Raw genomic sequence first — 21,219 nt, 5'->3', positions numbered from 1 at the left:
TTTTTTTTTTTTTGGGTTTTTTTTGTTTTTTTTTTTTTTTTTTTATTTTTTTTTTTTTTTGGTTTTGTGGGGGGGGGTTTTTCTTCTTTTTGTTTTTTTTGGTTTCGGTTTTAAAACAGGCATGCCATCATGTTGTGTGAACAAAATGATCGATGAAGTTCAACATCCTTCACTTATTATGTCTTCACTCATCTTTTCTGATACTCACCTACAAATGAAAGAAGAATCACAAACGTAAGTATCAGGGCGCAGAGGCACGGAATTAGTATTAGCAATAAGAGCCGGAAGCCTTTTGCTGAGGCCAGTTTCTCAGAACAGCCATCCTCCATTTTATCTTCGTCTGTTCCTGGAACCTGAAACACAGAGAAACCATGATTTATAATTCTATAGGTAGAATTAGAAAACTGCCACCCAATCAAAATATTCGTTTTTTTTCTAGCAGAAATCTCGACTCCAAATCTCGACCAACAAATGCTCTGTCCTACACATTGGTAAAAAAAAAAAAATCTATATACCAAATACAATCTAGGCGGATATGACCTTGTTGATAATCCTCACTTTGTCCAGGACCTGGGAGTTCTCATATCGAATGATCTAAGCGCCAAAGCTCACTGCAACAGTATTGTCAAAAAGGCTTTAAGAGTTGTAAATTTAATTTTACGAAACTTCTTCTCTGGGAATACTGATTGGCAAACTAGGGCGTTCAAAACCTTTGCTGGACCAATACTTGAATTTAGCTCCGCTGTCTGGAATCCGCAATGTATATCGGACATTAATACAATTGAGCGAGTCCAGAAGTATTTTACCAGAAGAGTACTACATTCCTCTGTTCACAACAGAATACCCTACAACACCAGACTTTAGATTCTAGGCTTAGACAGCCTCGAACTACGCAGGCTAAGATTGGACTTAAGCATAGTACATAAAATCAGGGGTCCCCAACCGCCGGTCCGCGGACCGCCACCGGTCCGCTGGAACAAGTCTTACCGGGCCGCTGGTTGCTGGCGCCATCTTTTTTGGTAAAGTGCTTCCGGTGAGCTTTTCCGGGTAGAAAGCTCACCGAAGCACTTTTCACAAAAAAGATGGCGGTGCCCAGTTGATGCCGGTACCGGGCGCGGCGCCCAGCTGATGCCAGTACCGGGCCGCGGCGTCAAAAAGGTTGGGGATCACTGCATAAAATCATATGTTACAACGTCTTACCAGTTAATGAATATTTCAGCTTTAATCACAAGAGTGCACAACAGGTATAAACTTAATGTAAAGCACTCCAAACTCGATTGCAGGAAGTACGATTTCAGCATTGAGTGGTCAATGTCTGGAACTCACTACCTGATCTGGTTGTCACCTGCTCAAACCCCCACACCTTTACCCTCAAACTAATCTCTATTGACCTCACCCCGTTCCTAAGAGGTCTGTAAGGGGCGTCCATAAGCGCACAATCGTGCCTACCGTCCCTGTCCTATTGTCCCCAATTATTAGTTCCTATTTCTTATATTTAAACTTATGTTTATTCTTATTTCTATTGTACTGTAAGCTTTTGACTAACTAAATAACTAAAAAATGGCTAAGCCTGTAGGGTGAAAAGCTGGGAGCGCTCAAACTCTCTTTGCCAGAAGCCACTCAGTATATATAGAGGTAGTCCTCCACTTACAACAGTTCATTTAATGACTATTCCAAGTTACAACAGCACTGGAAAAAAGTGACCTGTGATCATTTTTCACACTTACGACCGCTGCGACACCCCCATCAAAATTCAGGCACTCCCCGTTTGCAAACCATCTGACAAGCAAAGATGATGGGGAAGCCAGATTCGCTTAATGACCACGTTGTTAATTAACTTAAGAACTGCTAGCGATTCACTTAACAGCTGTGGAAAGTTAGGTCGTAAAATGGGGCAAAACGCGCTTAACAAATGTCTCGCTTAGTCACAGAAATTTTCAGCTCAGTTGTAGTTGTAAGTTGAGGACTGTCTGCGCTCTTGATTCTATCTTGGCAGTTCCCACTGCCACTCCCAATCTTTCTGCCTGACAATATCCATCTTCTACTTTTGGGAAAAAAATATCCTTCTGGGTTCACTTCCACGTGGGGAAGAAAAGACACCGGAAACATGGTGATTGCTTGAAAAGATGGTTTAATGGTGGACTAAAACATATGAAGAACGGTGACAGGAACTAGTCTAGTGAAGAGAAGGACCACGGGAGACAGGATAGCAGTCTTCCAACATTTGAGGGGCTGCCACAGAGAGGAGGAAGGGGGTCAAGCTGTCTTCCAAGGCACCTGAAGGCCAGACAAGGAATAATGGATGGAAACTGAACAAGGAGAGATTCAACCTGGAAATAAGGAGAAACTTTCTGACAGTGAGAACAATCAACCAATGGAACAGAAGTTGCCCTCGGAAGTTGTGGGAGCGCCATCACTTGAGGCTTTCAATGTGAGATTGGACTGCCATTTGTCAGAAATGGTGTAGGGTCTCTCGCTTGGGCAGGGGGTTGGACTAGATGACCTACAAGGGCCCTTCCAACTCTGATTATCGGTTAAATGGACAGGATCACATGCCTTGGGTGAAGAAAAAAGGGAAGAGATGCTGAGAGTGCCTGGGTTTTATAGACCCTCTGTTGGGATTTGAATTTGAGCTTGTATTCTGATTGGTTGTCAGACTCCCATGGGGCCATGCAGGGGCAACTCTGTAGGCTGTCCTGAGTCCCAGGCTTGGTTGAGCCTTGCTGGATGATGATGTAATGAAAGGGCTTTGGGGCAATTCCTATTATGGGTCTGCCTGAAGGAGGTAGATCTTTGTTATGTAGAATAGACTGACCCAGGCCTTAATGGCCCATTAGCAAAGGTAGAGGGGGTGGGGCTGAGTTTCTGCCTCTCTGAGTTTCTACTTCTCTTTGAGGGGAAATATTCTGCCTTTTTAATATATCCTACAATATTTCATTTCTCTGGAAGAGAAGTGGGTTGAGTGAAAATCACCTTCAGTTGATGACTTGAGTAGGAAATCAACATCACATAAATCAGGAGTACTCGTATTGCAACCGCTATATGAACAAGCCTGAATGCGCTTCCCCCTTTTCAAGTATCTCCTTGTGAATTAGGGAAGAGCTGATCCGATATTAAAATTGGTGTTGGTAATGATAAATGTCAGAGCTAGTTAAAAAAAAAAGGGAAATTGCACACGAAAAAAAATGTTCCAAGCAGACCACTAGATGGCTCTAGTATGTTTCAACTGCCTTATTTGGCCCTAACATCAAAAGGTATCCAAGATTAAAATTACTACGGTAGTATAAGAAGGGTCTTCAGAAATATCGCAACTTCAAGCAAACTGTAGACCTTTTAAATCAGCTACAGATAGACCTCGACTTACAACAGTTCATTTAGTGACATTCAACATTGCGACAGCATTGGAATAAGTGAATTGTGAATGACTATGATTGTTCTCCCAATAATCACATGATCCAAATACAGATGTGCTTGGCAATTGATTCATGTTTATGATGGTGGCGTTTTTTTCAGTGGTGTTGTAAGTTTGAACGGTCACTAAATGAACCATTATACATCGAGGACTACTTCCGGTGTGGGATTCTACCTGGTCGGACCAGTTCTATAGAACCGGTTGTTATGATTCTGCCCAGTTTGGAGAACTGGCAAATCGTGCTACTGGCTGGCCCTCTCACTCCTTACCTGGCATGCGCGCCATCAAACTTGCCTGCTAAGTTGCTATTTTTACTTTTTTTCCCACAACCATCAGCTGTTAGATTAGCTAGAAAGCAGGAAATGGTTGGATTTCTTGCTTTCTAGCTAATCTAAAAGCAGAGCTGAACCTTCCTTTAGGACTGAAGCTTCTATTTTTCAGTGCAGACTCAGGCAGCAGATTGCAGAAAGGTAGATCTCTGAGTGAATCTGTGCTTCTGTGAGCAACTCAATCTGCCTGCCTAGCTGCTTTGCTTGCTTTTGGGTAAAAGTTGCTCTTTTTTAATAAAAATAATAATCAATGTTTACATAAATATTTACGATATTTACATACAAGCCACGCCCAGCCAGTCACACGACCACCAAGCCACACTCACAAATTAGGCCACACCCATGGAACCAGTAGATAAGAAATTTGAATGCTACTTGTGTTCAGAGCATCTCTGAAAACAATTCCCTTTACTGTTTCAACAACAAGGGGCATTCTTGGCTGATTTGAGATTCATGTGAGACAATGACCCACCACAATACAAATGTTTGGACCCTAATTTGTCCCTTTGCGATCCCCTATATCAGTGGTGGCTAACCTTTTTGGGCTCCTGTGCCAAAAATTGTGCCCGTGCTTGCGTTGGCGTGCCAGCACCCAGAAAACAATGCGTGCAGCCCCTCCACGCCCCCTGCACATGCGCGCATGATCCTCCACTGCCCCCTTATCTGCACTGCGCGTCCCAGCTGATTTTCAGCCTGTTTGAGGCCTTTTTCGGCCTCCAGAGGCTTGAGAGAAGCCCCTGCAGCAGGGGTGGGATTCAAACGGCATTACTATTTTTTTATTTATTTATTTGACTTATTTTTGTCAATTGCTTACTAGATAATAGGTATAAGTAAAAAACATAGTTATGAATACATGGATACATATAAGAAAAATAAAAAAATATAAAGAAACAATAGGACAGGGACGGTAGGCATGTTGGTGCGCTTATGCACGCCCCCTACAGACCTCTTAGAAAAGGGGTGAAGTCAATAGTAGACAGTCTAAGGTGAAAGTTTTTGGGGTTTGGGGAAGAAAGAAACCACAGAGTCAGGTAGAGTATTCCAGACATTGACCACTCTGTTGCTGAAGTCGTATTTCCTGCAATCAAGTTTGGTGCGGTTAACCTTGAGTTTGTATCTGTTGTGTGCTCTTGTGTTGTTATGGTTGCAGCTGAAGTATTCATTGACAGGTAGGACATTGCCATGTATGATTTTATATATTATACTTAGATCGGACCGAAGGCGGCGTAGTTCTAGGTTTTCTAGGTCTAGAATTTCAAGTCTGGTGGCATAAGGTATTCTGCAACGAGTAGAGGAGTGGAGAACTCTTCTTGTGAAATATTTCTGGACTTTCTCAACTGTGTTAATATCAGATACGTAATGTGGGTTCCAGACTGAATGTTTGGTGATTACGTTTTGTGCATGCGTGTAAATTAACCTTAGGCTGTGCCACCCGGAGAGCTGAAAAGCACAGCGCGCAGGTTCAAAGCATTTGAAAAGCCTCTTTTTTCCTGCTTTTTCAAACTCAGCTGTGCCGCGCAAAGCAGCTGAGGTTGAAAAAGCAGGAAATAAAGGACAGGTAAGAGCCCAGGTGGGCGGGTGGGCCAAACAGCAGCAAACACAGAACCGGTTCTGTGTTTGCTGCTCTTCAGAGCTACTGGTTCTTTAGAGCCAAGCAGAAACGGTAGCATCCCACCCCTGCCCTGCAGCTTTTACAGGATAAAAACTGTGCCCGTTTCACAGGAAGGCCGAAAAAGGCCCGAAAATCAGCTGGGAGGCGCGTGCATGCGTTTTGAAGTATGTTTGCCTGGGGTTCGCGCGCCCGCACAAATGGTTCTGCGTGCCACAAGTGGCATAGGTTCGCAATCACGGCCCTATATTTAGTCCAGAATTTGTGAAGCAAGGTCAAGTGTAAACTGCTGAGTGACTCGCAGTTTGATTGACAAGTCCCCTGACCCTATCTCTTCATCTGGCATCTCTGCAACTCTAGAACTGTCCAAGACTGAAATGAAAGTTATGTGAGGAGTACCCGCATTGTGCCTTCTTAAAACGGGTGATTGGCAACCTTGGATGAATATGTTTATCGGTGCAAGAAATCTTGGAAGAGGATGCCAAATGGCAGAACCAAGAATGAAATGCACCCGTGTTAATTTTATTTTGCTGGCAGATTTGAAAAAAAGATGCACTGGTCCAAACCCATGTTCCAAAGAAGTTTGAAATATTTTGTCGGCACTGTTATTTATACCTTGTTTTGGGGGGGGGAATTGTCTTCTCCAATCAGCCATCTGTATCCCCAACATATACCAAGAGACGAAAACATGTTCTGAACTTAGAATTGAGAAGTAGAAATTTAAATCATAATAAAACTGTGTACAGCAGTCAAAACACTACTTCTAAACTTGTGTGAGCCATTGCAGGTCTGTCTCCTCTGTGTGTGTGTGTGTGAGAGAGAGAGAGAGAGAGAGAGAGAGAGAGAGAGAGAGGGAGGAGGAGGAGGAGGAGGAGGAGGAGGAGGGGAGGGAAGGAGGGAGGAAGTGTTGGAAATTAAAACACACCCCTCTCCTAGGAAAATGAAATATTTTAGGATATACTAAAAAGGCAGAATATTTCCCCTAAAAAAGAGAAATAGAAACTCAGAAGCAGAAGCTCACCTCAGAAGCAGAAGTTCACACCCCCCCCCCTTTGTTAATGGGTGGGCTATTAAGGCCCGGGCCAGAGTATTCTACATAACAGAGACCTCTACCCATTTCACCACATGGCCTGGGAAGATTGCATCAGCCAGTACTCAAGTGAAGCCATGTGGTCCAGACAAAGCCTACAAAGTTAGCTAAGACCCCGCCCCTGGGAGTCTGACAGCCAATGGGATACATTTCTTAGACAGGAACAGGATACACTAAGATGGGGCCTAACAGAAGGTATAAAACCCAGGGACTCTCAGCATCTCTTCCCTTCTTTTCATTCACCCAACATCTTGAAGCATGTAATCGTTCTTTTCACTTTGGAGCTCCAAGGCATGTAGTCCTGTCCACCATTAAACCATCTATCCAAGCAGTCACTATGTTTCCAGTGTCTTTCTTCCCCACTTGGAACTGAACCCAGAAGGATAATTCTTCCAAGGAGAGAGAAGGAAGGAAGGAAGGAAGGAAGGAAGGAAGGAAGGAAGGAAGGAAGGAAGGAAGGAAGGAAGGAAGGAAGGAAGGAAGGAAGGAAATCTCACAGAACTTCTGCAAGCTGCCTGCAGATCTGTTAAGTCCTCACGACTCTATCACTGTTTCTCAAAGCCAAGTCAGCAATGGAGAAGCTCTGAAGGTTTGGATCCTATGAGCACAAATCTTTACAATGGCAAATATTGTTAATGCTAATAAAAGCAGCATGTGAAAACAACTCTGAAAATTAAATCCTCAGCAGAATATGAACATTGAATGAGCATTGATTTTTGAAAAGGAAAAAAAAGGAAAATTATTCTCAAGTCATGCATAAAGAGAAAAGGATATTTAAAAGCAAACTCATTGTGTTTGCTGAAAGTCTATTACAAAACCGAATTCTTGTATAATGATCGAGTGATATAACTTCCTTACAAAACATATTCCTAACAGAACATTGTTCACTTTTTCCAACCTTAACCGCCCTGTTATTTTTCTGGTGTCTATTTTCAGATTCCAAGGAATCTCGGTTTCCTTATTATTTTCTCAAGTGCCATATAAGTGCATGGTTTGTGGAGAGAAAAATGTAAGAATATATACAGTACTTTAGGTCACTTGAATGATTTCAGGCCAGTTGACGGAACCATATTTTAAGGGCCTTCTGGAAGGCCAACCTAGTTTGAGCCAGCTACACCTCGAGGGGAAAGACATTCCACATGGCAGGAACCTTGGCAAAAAAAACCAACCCTTCCTCCTAGATCAGGGTGTCAAACTCAAGGCCCGTGGGCTGAATCCACCCTGCGGGGTGCTTAGATCTGGCCTGCAGGCCACCCTGGAAACAGCGGGGGACTGGCCCGCAGTGCCTCTGCCAATGAAAATGTAGCTCGGGAGGGCCGTGAGTTTTGTTTTCACTGGCAGAAGGTTGCAGGAGGCCATTGCACAGAGGTGGGTATTCATCAGGTTCTGACCAATTCTGGAGAACCGGTAGCAGAAATTTTGAGTAGTTCAGAGAACTGGCAAATACCACCTCTGACTGGCCCCGCCCCCATCTATTCCCCACCTCCCGAGTCCCAGCTGATTGGCTGGGTCTTCTTTGGTTGCCCTGCACAGGAGAACAGAGCTGGAAAGCAGGTTAGTGTGGTGGGGAAGGAATGGGGATTTTGCAGTAACCTTCCCCCAGGAGTAAGGTGGGAATGGAGATTTTACAGTATCCTTCCCCTGCCACGCCCACCAAGCCACACCACGCCCACAGAACCAGTAGTAAAAAAAAAATTACCACCACTGCCATTGCAGCTGGAAACGCAGAGCAGGCACCCGATACGAGTGACATCAAGCTGACCACACACACCCTGGCCACACACCCCAGTCCCCCCCCCAAGTCAAACCACAACCCTGATGTGGCCCTCAGTGAAATCAAGTTTGACACCCCCTGTCCTAGATTCTGAACTCCCTGAAAAGCATAATTTGCAACATGCCTTTCCTGCCAGACCTGAATAGGTGGGTACATGTAATCCCAGAAGAGGCAAACCCCTGACTATCCCAGTCTTATGTCTTGTGGGGCTTTAAAGGTTATAACCAGAACTTTGGATTGGATCCAAAAACCAACTGACAACCAGTGCAGCTCACAACGCAGAGAGAGTAATGTGTGGGCAGATCTTGGAGTACACAAAACTGCTTGTGCCACTGCATTTTGCAATACCTGAAGCTGCCAGATATTTTTTTAAGAGCAGACAGCTTGTTACAGTGGTCAATTCAGGAGATGATTAGGATATGATTATTCTATCCATAATGACATGCATGTCAGTTGAGCAACAATTAACTGCCTGGCTGAAGACCAAATACAATTCAAATCAATTATCTACAGGATAGCCATGAATTGACATAAACCACAACAACTCGACACAAGGAGTTTTTCCCCGAACGCCATCACTCTGCTAAACAAATAATTCCTTCAACACTGTCCAACTATTTACAAAGTCTGCACTACTATTAATCTTCTCATCACTTCTTATCGCCCATCCCCTCCCACTTGTGACTGTATGACTGTAACTTTGTCGCTTGTATCTTTACGATTTATATTGTTTCCTAGTATGATTTGATTGCTTATTGTACCCTATGACTATCATTAAGTGTTGTACCTGATGATTCTTGACTCTCGACAAATGTATCTTTTCTTTTATGGACACTAAGAGCATTTGCACCAAGACAAATTCCTGGTGTGTCCAATCACACTTGGCCAATAAAAGAATTCTATTCTATGCTATCCTATCCCATTAATTTCTGTTCTCTTCTCTTCTATTTATTGACCGTTTCCTAGTATGATTTGATTGCTTATTGTACCCTATGACTACCATTAAGTGTTGTACTTTATGACCCTTGACTAATGTCTCTTTTCTTTTATGTACACTGAGAGTATTTGTACCAAGACAAATTCCTGGTGTGTCCAATCACATTTGGCCAATAAAGAATTCTATTCTATTCTATTCTATTCTATTCTATTCTATTCTATTCTATTCTATTCTATTCTATTCTATTCTATTCTAGACTTGACTTTAATAATCCTTAAATAAAAATGTAATATTTTATTGCAAGTCCAAGTTCATATCAGTTTTTCTACAGTTTTAAGATCTTCTTTGCAATTGTAAAAACCAGTCCTTCCTTCCCTCCCTCCCCCCCTTTTCTGCTGAGGGGAACATTCAATGGATTTAACACAAAGTGCTGTAGGAACTGATCTTACAAACAATAATACTGAAATCAATTAACAATTTATAAGGCTGAGATGTACCTTTGCAAGTTTTCTTATGTCAAGAGTGACTGCAAATTGTATCTTTAGTTTAGTTTACTTTATTGTCATTGCACCTCGTACAACGAAATCAAACACCATCTTCAGTGCACATCATGACCATGAAAATAAACACAAACGCACATCCTTAACCCTCCACACATTGAACCGAACACCCCCGACACCGCACCAACACTGCACTATACAGTAGAATTCAATAGAGCTACTGCCCAGGGATAGCTGTTTTTCAGCCTATTTGTCCTTGTTTTTATTATTCTGTATCATCTGCCAGATGGTAATAGTTCAAAAAAAGGGTTCCCAGGATGAGATGGATCTTTGAGAATGTTTTGAACTTTCTTAAGGCAGCGGGAGCTATAAAGCTCTTCCAAAGAGGGGAGAGGACAACCCATGATCCTCTGGGTAGTGATGTTAACCCTCTGGAATGCTGTCCTATCTGCCCCTGTGCAATTTGCAAACCGTACAGAGGTGGAGTAAGTTAAGATACTCTCTATGGTGCAGCGGTAGAAGGTCACCAGCAGTTTTTCATTCAGTTGTTGCTTTCTGAGAAGTCTCAAGTAGTATAATCTCTGCTGGGCCCTTTTGACCAAGGCTGCAATGTGGGCATCCCAGGTCAGGTCCTCTTTTAGGGTAACACCCAGAAACTTAAAATTGGCCACTTGCTCCACTCGGTCTCCATTGATAAGCAAGGGCTGGATGTCTGATCTGTTCCTTCTATGATCCACTATAAGCTTTAGAGTAGAAGCCCTGCTTCGAACCAGCGAAGTACTTCAACTACGCGGCTCTGCACAGAAACTGTCCCTAAGAAAGCAGAACAGCCAATCAATCCCACCTAAATATTCAGCGGAGACTTGAGTGATGTGTCTTTATAAAGCCCTTCACCGTGGCAACCCAGAGCTAATGTGGTGTCACCTAGACCTCAGAAGATCCAGGTGCTGGTTTAAGTTCAATAAGCCACAGAAACTCATTGGGTGGACTTTGAGCCTATCACTGTCTCTCAGCCCAGCCTGTCCCACATGATTATGCAGGTAAACTGAAGGGACATCCCAAAGGAAGCCAACTTTCACTCCCAGAGAAAAGGAAGGATTTAAAACTAGTGAATCAAATAATGCATATTAATAAATGGTGTGGTTAAAATCTACACACTTCTACTAATCAGAAAGAGCGCAGAGAAGAGCCACAAAGAGGATTAGGGGACTGGAGGCTAAAACATATGAAGAACGGTTGCAGGAACTGGGTATGTCTAGTCTAATGTAAAGGAGGACTAGGGAAAACATGATAGTAGTGTTCCAATATCTCAAGGGCTGCCCCAAAGAAGAGGGAGTCAAGCTATTCACCAAAGCCCCTGAGGGCAGGACAAGAAGCAATGGGTGGAAACTAATCAAGGAGAGAAGCAACATAAAACTAAGGAGAAATTTCCTGACAGAACAATTAACCAGTGGAACAATTTGCCTCCAGAAGCTGTGAATGCTCCAACACTGGAAGTTTTTAAAAAGATGGATAACCATTTGTCTGAAGTGGTGTAGGGTTTCCTGCCTGGGCAGGGGGTTGGACTAGAAGACCTCCAAGGTCCCTTCCAACTGTTATTCTATTATATTCTCTTCTATTTCTCTTCTAATCAATACTGATGGCCCAAGTTCTGACTCCTCAATTAATAAATAGGCTAACCACCAAAGGCTCTCCTCTTATAACCTACTCGTCTCTTCCCCAGGAATTACAAGCTTGATAAATCTTCCTAGACCCCTTCCTCATAGCCAGAGAAGTTGACAAGCCATCAAGAATACGGGTAGCATTTTTATAAACCTAGAAGAGATCTTGGCACAGAGTCAATATTTATAGCTTAAATATTCCTTATCAGGTTTTTAATTATCCCAATTGATCAAATTTAATACACATTCATGCCAGAAGAGTTTTGATAAGAGGAGAATCTTTATTTTACTAAAGCAGCTCTTCTACTGACTGGTTTCCGGTGGGTGCTTTATTCCAAATGCTGTAGGTGCCAAAATTAGAATCCATTCACATCTGCTATTTTATTCCTGGTGGTGTGGAATTCCTTTGCAAATATGTTGTTGGACTCATGCCAACAAGGGAACCACATATTAAGCCTCCTGTGAGCCGAGTCTTTGAGATGTAGTTTCCTTTTGGTTCCAGTCCAACAAAACATTTGAAGGGAATTCCCACTGCACGGTACTTTCTAGGACTGGAGGAGGGAGTATTATGTATATTTGCCACATGAATTATTCACAAAGTAATTAAAGAAGGATAAGAGCTAATACATAAATTCAAACACAATACTTCAGAATCTAAAATGAGTTTTTGTTCCCTGTAAAAATAAACCCAATCCAATTGTTTTTGAGAATTCCTCAATGCTTCAATTGAAAGTTCTGGATTTTTAGTGAAATTTAAAGAACGAATAGGAATGAATAGAAGTGGAAACCTTAATTGTCACCATACCTAACCTGATTAAAAGCATCTGTAATTAAACTAATTTGTCTTCAAGGATTGTGCTATGAAGTTCAATAAACAATAAACAGTATTTTCAATAATAATGTAGTTATTACTTTAATTGTATCTATATTTTTCTCAATACTTTTAAAGGTTTAATGGGGGGGGGGTTAAACTTGTATGTCACTAGATAGTTTCAAAGCAGTAACTATTGTTAAGCCATTGGAATTTATTTAGGCAGGGAATAAGCGCTGCTAACTTGGGTAACCCCATCTTATTTTTAGGAACAAGGAAGGAAAGAAGAGTTCAGGAGTTCAAAAGCCGCCACGCAGAAAAGAGAAGTGGCTAAGGATCTTACAGCAACAGATCTCAATCTGGCCTTTTCAGGATAGTTTTAGTCCTTTTCTCTAGACTAACCAAACCCAAATCCTGCAACCATTCTTCATATGTTTTAGGTCTCCAGGCCTTTAACCATCATAGTTGCTCTTCTCTGCACTTTTTCCAAAGTTTCAACATCCTTTCTGTAGTATGGTGTCCAAAACTGGATACAGTATTCCTTAAAACTTATTAAGTTTTATAAAGCGGTACTAATACTTCACATGATTTTGATTCTATACCTGTTTATACAATCAAGGATTGTATTAACTTTTTTGGTTGCCACCGCACACTGCTGGCTCATATTTAAGTAATCATCCACTTAGATATCTAAGTTTATATCCCAAATATATCTAAATTTACATGGCAGGTGGGAGGGGAACCACAAGTTAAATATGAAGCATTAGAAGATGTAAAGGAAAGCAGAGGATTGAATCTACCCGATTTAAAATCATATTTTGCTGTCTGTTGCTTAGCTTGGATGCAGGAATGGGTGTTCCTGAAAAACAGAAACTAGGCTATTGGGAAAAGGCGGGTGAAAAACAAAATATAAGATTCGAGTGGCATGTATATTTGTGGTATGATAAAGCTGTTATAGACTATAGACTTTAAAAATACTATGTTAGAGATACCATTTTGAGAATACGGAGTAAATACAAATCTAAGCTGTGTCTGAAAATAACTTTGTAGCTTTTAACACAATTACTTTTTATTGTTAAAATGTACTTTTGTTGAAATTTGAGGCAGAAGAACAAGTGAAAGGACGTGTGATAAAATGATAAAATAGGCTAAGAATTTTTGTTTAATATACAAAGGGAACAAAGGGAAAATATGTGGTTGAAAGGCTTAAATTTATATTATGTTCTTGTCTTAAAATAATTTGTTTATATGATGCACTGTTGGTATATGGCACCAGAAAAATTAATTCTCTGGAATGTATAAAGGTACTTCGAATTCATGCTGGAAATAGAACAACACGACGGGACATTTGGTGAAGTGTACCAAAGCCAGAAATTTTTGAATTTAAACACATGTATTAATTCATATGGTTTTAAAGACTAATATACAATTGAAACCAGATTACTTTTCTTTTGGGATTAATGAATAAACTGGGGGAGCTGGGGGAAAAGTCATGGAACTTTGTTTTTTGTATTATTGTAGCCAGATTATTATTATATGCTCAAAACTAAAAATATTCAGCACTCCTCTCCCCACAATGGATGATGGTTGGTAAAGATGATGGAACTTGCAAAGATGTCTAAAGTTACTTCCTTATTAATGAAAGGACATCTATATCTAACTGGAAACTCCTTGTAGACTTTTTGATGAAACAAGATAAACTTTTGATTTGCGATTTTAATGCTTAGAAAATATTAGAGAATAGAAAAGTGTGAGCTTTTTGTAACTACAGAGCATAATCACGCATTTGCTGCAAAGAAATCCAAACTTTCTATTTCTTTTTACCTTTTATTTTTGCACCTTTATGATTTCCTGTCTTTTTTCCTTTCCTTTATATTAGTTTTTGTTAGTTTTTAATCTTCCTTTTAAAATGTTTAATAAAATGTATACAAAAACATCACTCGTGAAAGTCTTTAATGATTTCATATCATTGCATATATATTTTATGGAAGGATCAGGCCCTATTTGGCCCTAAAAAGGAAACTCTACTGCATAAGATGTAAATAGTGATCTATATTGTTTGGGGATTTAAAGTGTAGTTGCTTTTGTTCGCTTTTTTTCCTTTTACATGCCTTAGACTTTCATTTCATTTCCAGTCCAACATTTCAAACTTTTTCACATACAGAGAAGCGGAAGCTTCAGCTACCAAATTTCTATGTGTTGTACAATTGTTAGGAGATTATCTATCTATCTATCTATCTATCTATCTATCTATCTATCTATCTATCTATCTATCCATCCATCCATCCATATCTATCTATCCATATCTATCTGCAGGGCTTTAATTGTTCTTGTTGAAATTTGTCCTGATGACAGCCTTTTACTTATAGCTGGCCCTTGATATTTCCTTCAAGAGGAGCCAAAGTCAGCGATAATTGTCCCAGTTCCTTTTTCAGATGTTAAACAGAAGCAGGGAAATCATTCATTTTCCCTTCTGGAATTAGACACACAATCCTGCAGCTGCACAGTTTTGCTACATGCCAAAACTGACTTGGAAGCTTCAAACAGGCCTGAGGGAGACCAATAAGTATGAACCTTGGCAATTATGGGGTATCTACTATGATAGCGAGAAGACTTTGTAGTTACTGTCAATCCTGTGCTGGATTCTTTCCCAGCGTCCTGGGGTTTTATTTTTACAGTGGTATTTTTTTTCCTCAGACTTTCCATCGCTCAGGGAGTCCTGGGAATCTAACATAAGCTGGGCCATAGCTATTTATAACTTCAGGATTGGAGGGGTGGGAGGAATCGCCTTTCCGAATGCTTTAGGCTTCCCTTGGCTTTCAATGGGAGAGGAAAAAGGATACCATCCACAACATGAGGCTGGTAGCTCCCCAGATATTTTAACGTCAGCTGACATCTGTGAGGAAATCTCCAGTTTTGTCATTCGCAATCCCCGAAAACGGCAGTCTTCCTCATCCTCTAAAGTTCAGTGGCTTTTTCTGTTCCTGCCAGACTTCTAAACATTACATCTATTCGAGAATCTGTCATATGTAATATTGGGGCAGGGTGTACCTCCCATTTAAAGATTCACGCCTAAATGTAAGCAAGGGAAGACAGGATTTTATTATTATTTGTTTTAGATTTTTTTTTATTTTTAATATAATCATTCCATCTTCAGTTGAACAGTGTGTGGTCTGGGTACAAACATCTTTGTTAAACAATGATGAAAATTACAACATCCTTCGTTAAATCAATATTGATTCTGCAATCTGTAACATAGTAATATTCCACATGTTAATTCTACAATAGTAACATAATAATATTCAACATACGAGTCATAATATTTACTTATCTCTTTTCACATGCCTTCTTTATTTTGTTTCCCTATTTCTAACTTCCATTTTTATTATTTAACCATTGATCAAATAGATCCCATACCATTCAGTTTGCTCTTTCTCTTGCTCAAAAGAGCAAAGAGGATTTTATTCCTCAATGGAACCAATTCCAAACCCAACTTTGAAGCCTGGGTGTTTTTGCAGAACACAACGAGAAATAACAGCATCTATCCTTTTTCACAAGATAATGAATTCCAGAATTACAAAGGACACAATTCCTAATTCGCACTATTTTAAACTGGTTAACCATATCTTATTGCAAGTCAGAGAGAGAAAATTAATTTTGTTCCTCCTTCTTTAAAAGGACATGTTTAATTAAATCACATAATTGTGGGAAATGTTATGCTGAACAGAATTCATAAGCTGCCAGATATAAATCAATGTTCACATTGCTAATGATTCCTACTTGCAATTCTGTAATCTGTTTCAGGGAAATATTATTCACATTGTCTCCTTGAGGTGACTGTCTATAAAAGACACCAATCATAATTTTGTTTTTGTATCTTTTTTATTTATTTTGACCTTGATGTTTTTCACTGGACAGCTACATTTACTCTATTGCTATGCTTGGAGAAGCATACTGTGTTTGGGAAACCATACATCTTCTATTTTTTTTTTCATAGACAATAAAAATTCCTGGTTTATTTGAAATAGCAAAGGCATGTGAGAAAACTGTCAAACACATTTTGAATATTTCAATTTCTCTACATATCAGAAACATACTGATTAAACGAATAAAGACCCCTACTGCTCTCCTTCAGAATAGTTATATGCTTCAACTTACGACCAGGGATGAGATCCGACCGGTATAACTACCGGTTCTGTTGCTCTGTGTCATGCATGAGTGCAATTTACGACCTGCTGAGCTGCCCGGACAGCTGAGCAGTGCTGCATGCAAGTGCGCAGCGGCTGGAAAAGCCCCTTTTTCTTGCTTTTTCAACCGCAGCTGTGTCGCACAAAGCAGCTGCGGTTGCAAAAGCAGGAAATAAAGGTCAGGTAAGAGCCCGGGCGGGCAGGTAGACCAAAACAGCAACAGACATAGAAACGGTTCTATGTATGCTCTCTGTTTGCTGCTTTTCAGAGCAACCGGTTCTACAGAAGTGGACAGAACCGGTAGAATCCCACCCCTGCTTACGACTACAACTGAGCTCAAAATTTCAGCTGCTAAATGGGACATTTGTTAAGTGAGTTATGCCCCATTTTATGACATTTCTTGCCACAGTTAACCTTAATCCCTGCAGTTATGTTAGTAAAACGGCTGTTAAATGAATTTGACTTTGCTTGTCAGAGGGGTTGCAAAAGGTGATCATATAATCCTGGGATGCTGCAATCGTCATAAATATTAGCCAATTGCCAATATGCCATGAGTCAATTGCCATGGTCAATGCTGCAATGGTCTTAAAGGTGAAAATGGTCGTAAGTCACTTTCTGCAGTGCTTTTGTAACCTCGAACAGTCAACTAAATGAACTGTTGTTAAGATGAGAACTATCTGTACTAGAAGAAAAGTTAGGTCAGTGCAACGAAGCATTTCTGCTTTTTACTTAAAAGTTGCTAGGATTGTACAGCCCACCTGAGCCCCAATAGGTGGCAGCATGAAGCCAATCTTGAAAAAAAACAAGACCAATCCAACCTGGTTACATTTCTTGGGTGAAAGATTACCTGGGAATGTCAGGGCTGCAAAACAAAATGGCTAGTTGAAAAATACATGTCATGAAGCAGCAAGCTATTTTTGTACTGTTTCGACAAAACGGCCTAATATCATCTGGAAAGCGGTTAGTTTCGTAACTTCTTGGGTTCACATAGTGGAAAAACAGAAATGGAAACTGAATGAACACATCCAGACTAGAAATGATGAATGTTTTCAAACCACACTCGTGGCTATAATCCCTCCCAGAGGCTTCGTACATCATCACAAGAATTATGGGATGGTGTTATGCCAGTAATGATAGGTTTTTTATCGCAACGGGTACAAAAAATGCCAATGAATCCTTAGTGATTGAGGAAATGGCTTATGATTCCAAACTCTGTACTCCTTTGGCCCTCCCAGTAGAAGTTTATAGCTTCTTTGTAACCTCTGGTATTTTAGCAAATATTTCGATGCTTTTTAAAATTGAACAGAGATTGTATAAGCAACTGGGTGGAAATGATCGTGGCCACCCTTTCCTGTCTTTTCCAGAGTTTTCTGCCAGTCTTTTTTTTTTTTTTTTTCCCACCCTAATTCATTTTTTGCAGACATCTACACTAAATTCTGTTTTCAGGATTTTGCACAGCAGCAAAATCAGACTGTGCTGAGTTGTGAGAATTATTACAGTAAGCACTCCATATTATATCAGCACTTTCCTGGTTGCCTTTGCTCTAGAGTGAATCGGCATTTAATCCAGAAGGGAAACCTCAAAGGAAAAGAGCAAAAATAGGAATACCAAACAAACCATCCAAGAAAAAAGTTAAAGCATGTCCATGGATGCCCAAAATACACATTATTCCTCTTTGTCCAACTGTATTGTTATCAGGGTCTCCCACATACAACACCATCACAGAATGTACAAAATAGCTTGGATATCGATCTCACAGAAGGGAGTGTATATTCTATCAACTCCCCGCTACAATGCCTCAAAAACAAAATTAAAAAACCTCAAACTAGAAGATGAAATTATGGTTGCATTCAATGTCACAGCACTCTTATACATCTTATACATTAGTCCCAGAACTAGCAAAAGAATCCATGGCGACAATACTACACAACAACCTGTGTATTAGACCTAGCCAAATACACGTTAGGATGGAAAAACCTGAATCAGGGATCTTATCCACTCTTGCCTCACTACCCACATTCAGTTTGATGGACAAATATACCAGAAAATCAGAGGAACTTCCACAAGGATCAGCACGATCAGGATTCATAGCAGAGGCTGGAATGCAACGTCTAAAAACTACAGCACTCCCACACATACAGTCTACTCTAAAGTATGCACCCAATATTAGACAGCACCTTTGTTGTTATAAAGAAGGAACAACTAGAGAAGACTCATGAAACAATCAACGTTTTCAAAGAAATAAAGTTCACAGGGGAAGAAGAAAACGTCCCTTTCCTTCCTAGATATATTCTCAAAAGAAGGAAGAGCCCAGTCTGTTGAAAAAGAAACCACTCTCTCACCAAGTGCTCCAATGCTGAAGTAACTAACAGCCAACCTCCCACAAGAGGAGTTGTGTAAGAACATAATTCAGACGACTTACGCACTACAGCAACTCAGAACATCAGAATAAGGAAACAGATATAAGCACCTTCCAACAAAATGGATGCCCACACAACTTTGTCCAAAACTGAATCCACCACATCATTAAGTCAAGGCAAGCTATGAAACAACATTTACGGAGTATTTAGCGAACTGATGATGTTATTTAGTCGGGTAACGAAATGCCTGCAAACAAACAACCTCAGAGAGGACCAATCATTACGTATTTTTTTCCCTCTCTTTCTCTTCCTTTCCTCCTATTTATTCTTTCTTCTTCCCGGGAAACCCTGGGAGAAAGGCTGGGCTCGCGGATCCAAAATCAAACCCGGGGGGAGATTAAGGCTGAACCGGAACCGCGACTCCCCGTCCTAGTAGTCCAAACTCTTGCAACCAAGCTTGCATCTCCCCGCCCGGTTTGCAAAATCTCCGGTCCAAAGCCACCTCTTCGGGCCCGGATGGCAAAGGCGGGAATTCAGCCTCCAGGGCAACGGCAGGCTTACTCGTTTGTTTCCACAATCCGGTTTGCAAAAAAATAATAATAATAATAATTAAAAAAAAAAACCTTGTCCGAATTCAAATCCAGATCTTAGAAATGAAAGATAGCTGCGAAAGTCAAGTTTGCCCGGGTTCTCCTTTGGTGATGATGGAAGCGGCCAATTCCCGACATTTAACCGATAAGAGATAATCAGAGTTGGAAGGGGCCTTTGTAGGTCATCTAGTCCAACCCCCTTGCCCAAGCAGGAGATCCTACCCCATTTCTGACAGATGGCAGTCCAAATCTCTTCTTTGAAAGTCTCAAGTAAAACCCAGTCGCGGGAATCACCCCCCAAAAAAAAGAAGAAACCCAACGGGCTTGATACACGCCACCAAAGTTTAAAAAAGAGGCAAGGCGCCTCCCGCTAACTATAGTTAAGCTATGGTTAGCCTTATAATCATGATTTGGGTCAGGTACCAAAGCGAACGGGTTGGGTCCGGCTTCCCAAATGTTACCGATCCCGAAGCGGGGGTTGAGTCCCCGCAAACAACCAAGCCACGATTTAAGGCGCGTGGTTTGTTGTTTTTTTGAGCCGATCGGGGTTTGTGTGCCAAATCCGAAGGGTTTCGCTTTATAGGGTTTCGATCCCCCTTGGAAAGATCTCCGGAAAAATCTGCTTCGTTGGGTGAACCTGTCGGCCGAGAAAGCGCGCAACCTTTCCCTCTGCGCGCTGGGATAGGATTCGTGGTGGTTGGTTGATGCCCGCCGAAGGCGCTCGGGCGTCGGACGGCGCCGCCTGAATTCTCCGTGTCCTCCCCCCGCCTTCCCCCTCACCCAAGTCAGGGGTTGGTGGTGGGGGAAAGAAAAGAAAAGGATCGGGCGGGGAAATCCACCCTTCATCCCCGCTTGGTTCCCGCGCTTCGCCCGGTTTCTGCGCCCCCTCAGCCGTTTTCGCGCTCGCTTTTTTTTTTTTCTGCGCCTTATGGAGCAGAAAAAGCGCAGCCCGGCTCCGCTTCCAACTTTCTTCAAGCAGAAAAAAGGCGGACTTGGGCCGGGCTTTTTTATTTTATTTATTTTATTTTATTTTTAAAACCTCCAACGAAAGCTGCGAGACGGTCCTCTCAGGAGCGGCGGCCCGGTTCCCAAAGATCATCAGTCCGGCTTTAGATTCCCCACCCACTTAGTCGAGCTACCTTCCCACGATCCCTTTTCCCGATCCGGCCAGGTGGGAAAGGAGCGCCAAGCCGGCGAGTTTTGGCTTGGAGCGCCCTGCTGCGCGTCTCCTTAGACGCCTGGGGGAGCCTCGCGAGGATCGGGCTGGGAAGGGCGCGCTGAGGAGAGGACGAAGCCCGCGTAGCCCTTTTTATACCTGCTCGGTGGGGAAGACGTGCCGGGAGCCCTCCGCCTCCTCAGGGAGCCGGTCGGGAGGAGACATGTTCTTTGCCCTCTCGCCTTCGCCGCCGCTTGGCCTGACTGGGGCTGCCGGGCTCCTGACGCGCGGTTTCGCGGCGGCCAAAGCCAGCCCGTTCTCCCCCCACCCTCCTCTCGATAGGCAGGCAGGCAGGCAGGCGGCTCCCGAGTGGGGTGAGGGGGGAATGTGGCCACCGGGTCCTCGTCGGAGCGTCCGGAGGAGACCCCCCCCAAACCTCCCCCCCTCACCCGGCCTGCCAGGCGGGAGGGCGGACGCCGCGCGAGGAGGAGAAAGGGTCGAGCCTCCGCTTCGCGTCCCCCTCAGCCCTCTCAGAAGAGACTTCCCCCCGAATCAGGGCACCCCAGGAAAAGCTGTCATCGAGGCGGCTTGAAGGGTTCAGAGCCCGAGAGTGGTCGAAGGGCGACCCAGGGAAGCTTATATAAAAGGACTTCAATAAAGTTCCCTTTCTTTTATCAAACGCGCACGCACACACACACACCCGCAACATGGCGCGTCCCTCTTTAGTCTGCTTTTTTTCTCTCTGGAAATCCATTCCTACTCCCACACCATTCCAAGGGTGTTCATCCCAAATTGAACAGCCA

At 42.2% G+C, this 21,219-nt stretch overlaps 1 protein-coding gene and 1 long non-coding RNA gene across 4 annotated transcripts in view; one reads left to right on the top strand and one right to left on the bottom strand.

Moving 5' to 3' along the window:
- Positions 1–21,046, bottom strand: part of CORIN (corin, serine peptidase) — a 108,525-nt gene extending 87,479 nt beyond the window's left edge. For 2 of the 3 annotated variants that reach the window (XM_087963602.1, XM_087963603.1), the window contains exons 1-3: positions 20,978–21,046; positions 20,576–20,860; positions 209–353 (exon numbers count right to left, since the gene is read on the bottom strand). In XM_087963602.1, coding sequence (XP_087819728.1) covers positions 209–353; positions 20,576–20,860; positions 20,978–20,995 — 448 coding nt within the window. In that variant the 5' untranslated portion in view covers positions 20,996–21,046. Of the gene's footprint in view, positions 1–208; positions 354–20,575; positions 20,861–20,977 lie in introns of those variants that run through there. The other variant, XM_026676565.2, reaches the window with a different exon arrangement.
- The window catches only part of LOC148130756 (uncharacterized), a 109,973-nt gene that overhangs the window by 32,721 nt on the left and 56,033 nt on the right, over positions 1–21,219 (top strand). The gene's annotated exons all lie outside the window — the stretch shown is intronic.

This window comes from Notechis scutatus, chromosome 4 (genome assembly GCF_049901735.1).
Source record: "Notechis scutatus isolate UNSWTSFEM ecotype Mainland chromosome 4, rNotScu1.2, whole genome shotgun sequence".
Classification (NCBI taxonomy): domain Eukaryota; kingdom Metazoa; phylum Chordata; class Lepidosauria; order Squamata; family Elapidae; genus Notechis; species Notechis scutatus.
The sequence above is the reverse complement of the archived record's forward strand: the minus strand, read 5'-3'. Positions and strand labels throughout refer to the sequence as shown.